This window comes from Arachis stenosperma, chromosome 7 (assembly GCF_014773155.1).
Source record: "Arachis stenosperma cultivar V10309 chromosome 7, arast.V10309.gnm1.PFL2, whole genome shotgun sequence".
Classification (NCBI taxonomy): domain Eukaryota; kingdom Viridiplantae; phylum Streptophyta; class Magnoliopsida; order Fabales; family Fabaceae; genus Arachis; species Arachis stenosperma.
In genome coordinates, this window is record NC_080383.1 from 19894725 (window position 1) to 19906350 (window position 11626).

Genomic DNA, 11626 nt, shown 5'->3' on the forward strand with positions numbered 1-11626 from the left:
ATACGTAAATGCTATGTTCATGCAACTGTAATTACAAAATTAACAAGGAAATGAAAAACCTTTAAACTGTTTCTTATCGTGTTCAAATGCTAAACAAAACTAGCTCAATTTTTTAATGTTACTTCACTTTGCAATTTTTTTTTCAACTTTTATTATATTAATGGAATCTTATAACAATCTAACTCAATGTACACTTTATTTTCTCAAATAATTTCATTTTTTAGTCGGTAAAGAAAAAAAATTGCAACTTAATTCCTTTAACATTTTAATTGTCCATGAAAAGCAATGCATGTACTAGCTTCGGAGGATTTTTTTTTTTTTTACGGTATTTCTCAACCCAGTAGGCTAAGCACTAATCCGTCGCGGATCAAAACTCCATTTAAATATTTACCGCTGGCCATGAGTTGCTGCAAGTACAAGGCGGGATCGGAAGATCATTTTACAAGTTGCTTTTGAATCATAAAATGTTTTATTTGAACATCCAAATAAGTTTCGCATATCCGAAAAGACAAAATAATATTTATATTTCTCTTTTTGTTTTTTGGTTGTCCAAAACAAATTTAATGCTCAATTAACATTTAACAATCCTTGAATTATCTAGGATCTGCAGAGACGGGGAGTGAGTTCCCGCCAATGGCTACAGAAACCAACCTCATTGGTGAGTTCGGTAAAAATCGCCGTTTCAATGCTTTAAAGGTTATAATGCAAAATGAGCAAATGGTACACAACCAAACCACCCATTTATTCATCTAGGGACCAAGGATAGCATCATTTTGGAAATAATTCTGGTAAAAAATTCTGATTATCTAATCTAATCATTCCGATTGCACAAATCTCTTATTAAGAAAAAATGTTATCTGCACTCTCTAGATGACCTAACCATTCCATCTGCAAATTGTTTCAACTTCCCCTAAACTAAAGTCTAAAACCCTTTGTCCTCTAATCAAAGTATATCAATCTCCATAGCTCAATGAAGTTGGTGAATTGACGAAATTACTGAACAATACCCAAGCATGCATGATTTGAATCAAGGACCCCATACTACTTAAACCTCTCACCACTAGACCAATCTAAAGGCTTCAATGTTCTTCCAATCTAGTCCCCAGAAAAATCTAATCTAATATTCCATATTCCACAGTCATAATTCATAAAACTTCCAAACTTATTCTAACAGCAGCATTGAATCAAAATGAGATTTGGGTATGCAAACTGGAAAGAACATTCACGGTTGGTAAAAATTTCAGCATACCTAAGGCTTCAATGGCATTCCACATCATTTTAGAGCACAACAACAGGAGAAAAACACTGCAGCAAGAATGTTGGAATGCATAGAAGTATAGAACCACATCATGTCTCATAATCCAAATATTATAATCATAATTCATATGATGCTATATCAACGACATTATAAGTTACAATTTGCTAATTACCGATATAGCAAATATATAAACATAATTAACACTTAACATTTATAACAATAACAGAACAGATTTGAGTGCTAAGTACGCGAATCGTAAGCCATAAGCGGAGACAGTGAATTAAACACGTAATTTAACAAATTACAAACACAGCATAATCAATTTCTTTCTTCTTATCAATCTCCACTATAATGCGATTATAATAAACAATCCACAAATGGGCCACATAACCCCTAATTCAACCACAAGGTTTTAAATATATACTCTCATACCGCATTCTTCGCCAGACCATTCGTCTCCACGGCCGGAATCTGCACGTACCCTAACTTCTTAGGGCTCTCGATCTTATCTTCTTCTTCGTCATCATCGAGGTAATCTTCGTACCGGTACTCGTAACGGCTTGAGAACATGGACCAGACAAGGTACATGGTGGCGGCGGTGAGGGCGCCGCAGCCGACGCCGAAGAGGAGGGCGACGACGACGGAGAGGATGTCCTTGGTGCGATCACGGAGGGAGCTGAATTCTTCGGAGGAGAATCCGAAGGGTGCGGCGAGGCGAGGGCTGCTGTCAATCTCGACGGCGGCGGAGGAGTCCTCGACGGCGCGGTCGAAGAAGATCTCGGAGGGGAAAGGGCGGAAGGAGCGGATCTCGGTGAAGGTGGTGAGTGTAGCGGTGGACGGAAGGGAGGGATCGTCGGATGAAGGAAGGGCGAACGTGTAAGAGGATATGACGAAGGTCCGGCAGGGGCGGGCGGAAGCGATGGTGGCGGAGAGGGCGACGAGGAGGCCGAGGACGACGGCGATCTGGAGGAGGTGGGCCATGAGAGAGAAAGAGAGAAATTGGAAGAAAGAAACTGAATGGAGAAGAATGGGTGCAAAATGGCAAAGTATTTGATGGAATTGTCTATGCCAGCTGTTAAAAGTATTTGTAAAATTAACCTAATTTATTTTGTTATATTTATTTAATGAACCACAATAATTTTAGAAATTGATTTTTGATCCCGTATAACAAAGTGAAAAACTAGGAAAACTATCATATTGCCAGAATTAAAAAATAATTAACGTTTGATGGGTTGTTTTGGGCTTAAGAGGCAGAAATCAGAAACATCGAGTGTGAGACGGACTCCTGGGAAGTAGTATTATTCCTCTTGATCTATCATTGGAAAATTCCAAACGCTCACCTTGTGAAGTCCCTGATCTAGGTAGAAGATTTTTGAGTTCAAGAATCGTTTTGCCTTGACTCAGCGCCAGACGAACTCCAGGGCTGATTGTTTGCCTAAGCTGGCGTGTAAAATTAATTTTCAAAAACAAATCTAAAAAACTAACTACAATATATATTCAACTCCTTTTTATTTTTAATTTTAAAATTCAAAAAATTAAGAGAAAATGTCATTTTTCTTTTTTAAAAAAATACTAAAATAAAATTTTTTTTCCTCTTATTTATAAAATGTACATTTTCTTTTCTTATAATTTTTAAAAGATCTCCTCTATCTATTCTAAATTTTATCTTAATTAATGTTAACTTTATCTATTTTTTTTAAAAAAATTATTTTTTACAAAAATATTCTTTAACAAAAATTTTATTTTTTTGTCATTAAATTTTACTTATTAAAATACCCTTTAATAAATTATTTTTTATTAATTAAATTATATTTTTACTAAAATATTTTTAAAAAAATTAATAATTAAATTATTTTTTTCTAAGATTCCCTTCAATAATTTTTTAATCATTAAGTTGTGGTTTTATCAAAATTTTCGTTAACAATTATTTTTATATTTTACTATTAATTTTTTGATATCAATATATATTATTTTAACATTAAATAAAAAAAATCTTACCACTGTTAATATGTATAACAATTAATATTGATAAATAATTTGTTTCATAAAACTATTGAAAATTATTAACAACTTTATCAAAATTTAAAACAAGTCGAGATGGATAAATCCCAAATTTAAAAAATTAACATTTCATTTCTTCACATCCCTACAAAGTAAGTTCCTTAATCTAAATAAAGAGCATTGTGCATAATAGAATATGTTTTTATGTTGGTGTATTGTTCTTGAAACTTTTAAATACGTTATTGAGTTGTCAAATTTGAAGAATGAATTTTAGGAAGTTTATCTTTTTTAATATCCTGTAACATCAAATAAATTGTGCATTTTAGTTTTTTGCTTTTACAAAAGCTATTAATAAACATATATTTGTTGTAAAGTTAGATAAATCTAACCCTTTTTATTTGTTTGACTTGTAGTTGTAACTTTATTTTGACCTATGCTAAAGTATGTTGTTGAGTTTGTTTTATTACTGAAGTTTGTGATGCACTTGTTGAAACTTCCTGTAATTTGAAAAGGTGAAAAAAATACATGTGTATATATATAGTGTGTCAAATTGTATTTATTCAAGAGTAGAATAGTAGAATATCCGTCTTGCGTTCTTGGCTCTTACTGGAGCCCTTTGACGGTCTTTTCTATTGTGTCCTAAATCTTCACAATTAGAGCATCTAACTGTTGAAATTCTTCTTGCATTTGATGGTGCATCTTTATCTTTTTTTCTTATCCTACTTTTTCTTGGCCTCCCTGAAAGTTTACACAATGGTGGTAGAAGCACATCTATATCATTCAAAGTATCCAGATTCGGTAAGGGGCTATGTAGTCTAGAATAAGTTATGATGTACTTATCTTTGTTGTAATATGCATCACAATAATTCTCCACTTTTCCCCGTATGTAAATAACGGCTGCCGCACCATATTTGCATGGCAACCCACTTATTTGCCATGCTTTGCATTCACATGTATGCAACGTTAAATTCACAGAAAATCTTGTAAAACTATCATATAATTCATATTAATGTCCACGAGCAGGTTTTACTTTGTAATATCTTGCATCTTCAGTAGTTTTATTTATTTCAGTTGTAATCTTTGGTCCAACATTTTATGACCAAGATGCAGTAGAAGAAAACTGTGTGTAGAATCTCATCATAATTTTGATTCTTGGCCAATCCACTAATTTCAATATAGTCATGCTTTTCAAGTTATCTATCCAAGCATTAAATGACTTACACACATTATTAGTAATATGTGGATCATGTGTAGACCAAGTGTGTAATGGGATATCCATCAAATATTGGTAGGCATCATTATCAAATGCTTTCATCTTTTTCATTGCCTTTTTGAAAAGAAAATCATTTGGAGCTTTGACAGTATTAAACTACTCTTCCATCTTAGTCCATGACTACAATAAAAAAGTCTCGTGACCTACAAATTCAACCCAACAGAATAGATAAATTTAGTTACAATTTTAGTCTTTATTATCTTATCTTATCTTATCTTTATATTATCTTCTTATCTTATTTTATTTTTACTTTTATCTTTCGTAGGTAATGTTTTATATATATTTAGTTTTATCTTCAAAATTTATAATTCAATTCATTTCAATCAACAATCAATAAAATTTCTTCATCTTTTCTTTTCCTATTCTTTCACATTTTTATCATGGTATCAGAGTCTTGGTATCGTCTTCTTTTTCAACCTTCCCCTTTCCAATTTAGCTCAGAATTCAACCAATCTCTATTACATCCATTCAAGTAAAAATCCAACATTAGTATTGGTTACACCTGTTCTAATAGAAAACAACTATCATTCATGGAATAGTCACTATGGCCTATCTGCACATTTCCATTTGCATCTTTTGTCAGCAGTTCCGTCTGCATTCTGTTTCATCAGTCATGTTTTTATTCTGTTTCAACAGTTCAATCTACACTCTATTTTAGCGTCATTGCGCTCCATGCACTCTCTTTTTTTATCGTGCTCCACGCGCTCTATGCACACTCTCTTATTGCGCTCTACGCGCCCTCTCTTATTGCGCTCTACACGCCATCTGAAGACCACTTTTATTGCACCAGTGCCCTCTGAAGGTCAATCTTATTGGCAAGGTAGAGAAAATCGAGATTTTACGTGAAATCGAAAAAGTAAATAAAAAACGTAAAACGTAAAATCTTAACAAGATTTAAATCGTAAAATCGTCAGACTTAGTACAAATTTCGTAAAATCGATAAACTCATTTAAAATCGAAATATCGGAAGATTTTAAGAGTTAAATCGAGATTCTAGCTACTATGCTTATTGCTCTCTACGCGCTTTTTTTTAAGATCGCTTCTTGCTCTCTCTCCCTCAATCACAACATCTCCTTTTATATTTTTGTCGTCGGCAACTCTAGCTCCGCATGCATCTCCCTTTGTGCCACATCAGACGCGTCTTCCTCAACAATTTCATCGGAACTTATCCAAGTTGTAGATTATTGACATTTTCCATCCACCAGCTTGTGGGGCGTATTAAACTACTCTTCCACCTTAACCCATGACTAAAATAAAGAAGTCTTGTGGCCTACAAATTCAGTCTAATAGAATAGATAAATTCAGTTATAATTTTAGTCTTTATTATCTTATCTTATCTTTATGTTATCTTCTTATCTTATCTTATCTTATTTTTATATTATCTTCTTATCTTATCTTATCTTTACTTTTATCTTTCGTAAGCAATGATATATATATATATATATATATATATATATATATATATATATATATATATATATGGTGCACGAATTTTGTGATTCGCACAACTAACCAGCAAGTGCACTGGGTCGTCCAAGTAATACCTTACGTGAGTAAGGATCGATCCCACGGAGATTATTGGCTTGAAGCAATCAATGTTTATTTTGTTAATCTTAGTCAGGAAGCCAATAGGATTAAAAGTGAAATTACAAGATTTGATTATAAAAATAAAAGGGAATAACAGCGTTACTTGTTGTGCAGTAATGGGGAATATGTTGGAGTTTTGGAGATGCTTTGTCCTTTGACTTCAACTTTTCCTTGAAATCCTTCAATACACGCAAGGCTCCTTCCATGGCAAGCTCTATGTAGGGTGTCACCGTTGTCAGTGGCTACTTCCCATCCTCTCAGTGAAAACGTTCCTATGCTCTGTCACAGCACGGCTAATCATCTGTCGGTTCTCAATCAGGTTGGAATAGAATCCATTGATTCTTTTGCGTCTGTCACTAACGCCCGGCCCTCAGGAGTTTGAAGCACGTCACAGTCATTCAATCCCAGAATCCTACTCGGAATACCACAGACAAGGTTTAGACTTTCCGGATCCTCATGAATGCCGCCATCTATCTAGCTTATACCACGAAGATTCTGATTAAGGAATCTAAGAGATATTCATTCAGTCTGATGTAGAACGGAGGTGGTTGTCAGGCACACGTTCATGGATTGAGGAAGGTGATGAGTGTCACGGATCATCACCTTCTTCATAATTAAGCGCGAATAAACATCTTAGATAAGAACAAGCGTGTTTGAATGGAAAACAAAGGAATTGTATTAAATCATCGAGACGCTGCAGAGCTCCTCACCCCCAACAATGGAGTTTAGAGACTCATGCCGTCAAAAGTATGTAATTCAGATCTGAAAATATCATGAGGTACAAGATAAGTCTCTAAAAGTTGTTTAAATAGTAAACTAGTAACCTAGGTTTACAGAAAATGAGTAAACTAAGATAATTGGTGCAGAAATCCACTTCTGGGGCCTACTTGGTGTGTGCTGGGGCTGAGATCAAAGCTATCCACGAGTAGAGGCCTTTCTTGGCGTTAAACTTCAGGTTATGACGTGTTTTGGGCGTTCAACTCCGGATCATGACGTTTTTCTTGCGTTTAACTCCAGACAGCAGCATGAACTTGGCGTTCAACGCCAAGTTACGTCGTCTATCTTCGCGCAAAGTATGGACTATTATATATTGCTGGAAAGCCCTGGATGTCTACTTTCCAACGCCGTTGAGAGCGTGCCAATTGGACTCCTGTAGCTCCAAAAAATCCATTTCGAGTGCAGGGAGGTCAGGATCCAACAGCATCAGCAGTCCTTTTTCAGCCTAAGTCAGATTTTTGCTCAGCTTCCTCAATTTCAGCCAGAAAATACCTGAAATTACATGAAAATACACACACTCATAGTAAAGTCCAGAAATATGATTTTTGCTTAAAAACTAATAAAATTCTATTAAAAACTAATTAAAACATGCTAAAATCTACATGAAATTACCCCCAAAAAGCGTATAAAATATCCGCTCATCAATATATATATATAGTTTTATCTTCAAAATTTAGAATTCAATTCAATCAAAAATCATTAAAATTTCTTTCTCTTTTTTTTTTCTATTCTTTCACAATTTTATCAGACAGCCATCCAAAAAAGATATTGTAAAATCAATAATAGATATTTTGTTTTGAAATTATTCAACAAATGCTTACTACAATGTCTATATCATGAATTTAAAAAGTACTCAGAAACTGCACGTGTCAATCCCCGACATTAAATAGAAACAAATTAAAACAAATTATTAATAATGAATAATATTATGTCACAGTAATACAAATTAAAATATATTACCTTTTGTTTGTCACTCATTATTGTGTAACGATCATTTTCTAGTGCATCATGTAAGCAGTTTAAGAAAAAGTTTCATGAGTCTTTACACTCTGCCTCCATTATAGCAAATGCTATGGGAAATAATACATTATTTGCATTAAGAGAAACTGCACATAACAATACCTCTCCATATGGATCTTTCAAATGACAACTATCTAAACCAAAAAATGGTCTACAACCATTTAAAAATCCTGATATAGACACACACAAATTCTCTTAAAAATACGATTTTTCTCTTCCAATGTCATTTGATCATAGTACTCCAATCTTATTATGCTCCCCCTATTTTCTTCTAGTAAAAGATTAGTAAACTTAACTATCTTCTTATAACTTAAAGCATGAGAACCTTCAACTTCTTCCCTTCCTTTCCTTCTTTCCCTATATAATTGCTTAGGATGGGCTTCAATTCCAAACTTGGTAATCAATTCATTAGCCATGAGTTCATAGTTCATATTTGGATCAGCATTTAAAGATTGTTTTAACTTTTTTGCTATCTATGTAGAATTAGCATTTGTCTTTTCAGATTTTCTAATACAAGTATGCCTTGGCTTATAACTCTTGATCATAAAAGCAACACCATCTGGAAAAAGAGAAGCATGGATCCTCCAAGGACAATCTTTAAAAGCACAAATGGCAGTCATCCTTGCTTTCTCATTTTTCACTCTTATTATATCAAAATTCTCTTGAATTATGTAATCTCTCAATATACTCCTAAACTCATGTACGTCAACAAATATCATAAACTTTTTTAGGCTAATCTTTTCATTATCTTCAACGTCAAATATTTTCATTATTTCACCTTTATCCTCCATGTTAACTTTTACTTTACTTTCTTCCTCTAAAGTGTAGTCATCTTCATTCCACTCCTCATCATCCAAATAACCCTCTACACATTGATCCTTATTAACATCATATTCTTCATCACTATCGGTAAATAATTATTCAATAGGGGGTTCACTTCCATCGTACTCATTAACACTAGATATAATTTCAATATTAGTAGACATTTTGCTAAAATAAAAAAAAATGGCGTAATCACTAATGAATAACTATAACAGAAGCAAAGAAACGGCAAAACAAAAAAAGCTATGCAAAAATAAGAAATGCAAAACCAAGGGGTTAGGGATATATTCAGGATTGCCAATGATATGAATTTTTTTATAAATTAATTGAGTTTGAGAAAAGGACATCAAACCTTGTTACTTGAATTTATAGTAACGGCGATGATTACACAAAGCTATACAATAATGACAGCACCTAGGTAGCGATGGTAAAGACAAACAAAGAAAATTAGAGAAATTGAAAGAGAAATAGCTTAGAAACGATAATATTGATAAACAAATAGTAGAGCGACTAGGAGAGAATTGGAATCCTAATTCAAAAATTGAGTTTAGTTAGTAAATAAATATAAAGGGATAGTATGGTAAATTAGAATATTAATTTTATTGAATAAAATATTTAATTTTTTTAAATAAAATATTCTGTTAATATTTTTAACCAAATGGATTAAATTGTATATTTTATAAATAGAAGCGAGGAGAGTGTCATTTTAGCATCTGTCAGAGAAGGAAAATGAAATTTTTTCAAAAATTAAAATAGTGACTAATGAATCTTTTTTATGTGATGAACCTATTTTTTAATTAGTTTATTAGAGTTAGCTTCACTTCTAATTAATTTTAAAAAATATTATTGCTCATCAATAAATATAGTAAATTGTGTTTAGATAATTTTATAAGTACTTTTGATAGTTCCATCAAATAGAGCTGTTATGGACAGCTCCATCAAATACTTTTTAAAAAAAAAAGTAAAATAAAAATAGAATGGTATTATTTTATATTTTTTAGGTGAATTACAAACCAAAATGTTGGTTTTTCCAGTTTTAGTCTGATAGATATTTCTATTAGATTTTGGATGATAAAATTTTAAAAGTAATAATTAATTGATATATTTTAAATTTTAATGGCACAAAATAATTCTTTTGCAAATATAAGTTGTTTAATTCTTTTAGAAAAAAAATTGTTTTCAACTTTTTAACTAATTTTTATATTTATATATCTATATCTATATTTATCTATAGTTCTATACCATATACAATGGAGATATAAAAAAAATAGTGCATACTTTTCCTAAAAAAATATTTTTATGATATATAATTTATTAGAAATATTTTTTATTATTTTCAAAACTTGAACTCAAGACTTATTAATTAAGTTATATATAATTTATCAACAACAACAAAGCATTGTCCCACTAAGTGGGGTCGACTACATGAATCAAACAACGCCATTGTGCTCTGTCATGTATCATGTCTACAAAGAGACCGTTTACATGTAGATCTCGTTTGACCACCTCATGGATGGTCTTCTTAGGTCTTCCTCTGTCTTTCGCCCTTTGTCCATCTTCCATCTCATCCACCCTCCTAACTGGATGTTCTATCGGTCTTCTTCTCACATGTCCAAACCACCTGAGACGTGATTCAACCATCTTTTCCACAATGGGTGCTACTCCAACTCTCTCCCTTATATCTTCATTCCTTATTTTATCCAATCGCATATGACCACTCATTCATCTCAACATCTTCATCTCTGCCACACTCAGCTTATGTTCGTGCTCTCCTTTAACCGCCCAACACTCCGTACCATACAGCATAGCCGGTCTTATAGTGGTGCGATAGAATTTACCTTTAAGTTTTAGAGGCACTTTTTTGTCGCATATAAAACCAGATGCACTCCGCCATTTTGACCAACCTGCTTGGATCCTATGATTTACATCCTGTTCAATCTCTCCATTATCCTGTATGATGCACCCAAGATACTTAAAACTTTTAACTTTTCGTAGGATGTTTTCTTCAATCTTCACCTCTATATTGGGGTTTTCCCTTCTCAGACTGAACTTACATTCCATATATTCCGTCTTGCTACGGCTTATGCGCAGACCATATACTTCTAAAGCTTCTCTCCATAACTCCAACTTCTTATTTAGGTCTTCCCTTGACTCTCCCATAAGGACGATATCATCGGCAAAAAGCATGCACCATGGCACAGGCTCTTGGATGTGCTCTGTGAGTACTTCCAAGACTAATGTGAAAAGGTATGGACTTAAGGATGATCCCTGGTGCAATCCTATACTAATAGGGAATTCCTCTGTCACACCACCTTGAGTCTTCACACTAGTTGTGGCCCCATCATACATGTCTTTAATTACCCGAATATATGCGATCCTTACTCTCCTCTTTTATAAAACCTTCCATAAGACCTCCCTTGGTACCCTATCATACGCTTTTTCCAAATCAATAAACACCATATGTAGATCCCTTTTATTACTACGATACCTCTTCATCATCCTTCTTAATAGGTATATCGCTTCAGTGGTAGATCTGCCTGGCATAAATCTAAATTGGTTCTCTGTTACTTGTGTCTCTTTTCTCAACCTCCGTTCTATCACCCTTTCCCATAACTTCATAGTATGACTCATAAGCTTAATCCCTCTATAATTTCCGCAACTTTGTATATCCCCCTTATTCTTGTAGATAGGTACCAAGGTGCTCTTTCTCCACTCATCAGGCATCTTCTTTGACCTTAAAATCTCATTAAAAAGCTTGGTTAACCAGTTGATGCCTTTTTTTCCAAGACCCTTCCAAACCTCAATCGGGATATTATCAGGTCCTACTGCCCTGCCATTTTTCATCTGCTTTAGAGCCTCTTTTACCTCGAAGTCTCGAATCCTTTGAT

General features: G+C 33.4%; 1 protein-coding gene across 1 annotated transcript; it reads right to left on the minus strand.

The window, feature by feature from the left end:
• Window positions 1-1335: 1335 nt before the first annotated feature.
• On the minus strand, window positions 1336-2672 carry LOC130939206 (uncharacterized). The gene has a single exon (XM_057867327.1). The coding sequence runs from the start codon at window positions 2237-2239 to the stop codon at window positions 1685-1687; it is 555 nt and encodes a 184-aa protein (XP_057723310.1). The 5' UTR covers window positions 2240-2672; the 3' UTR covers window positions 1336-1684.
• Window positions 2673-11626: the final 8954 nt, after the last annotated feature.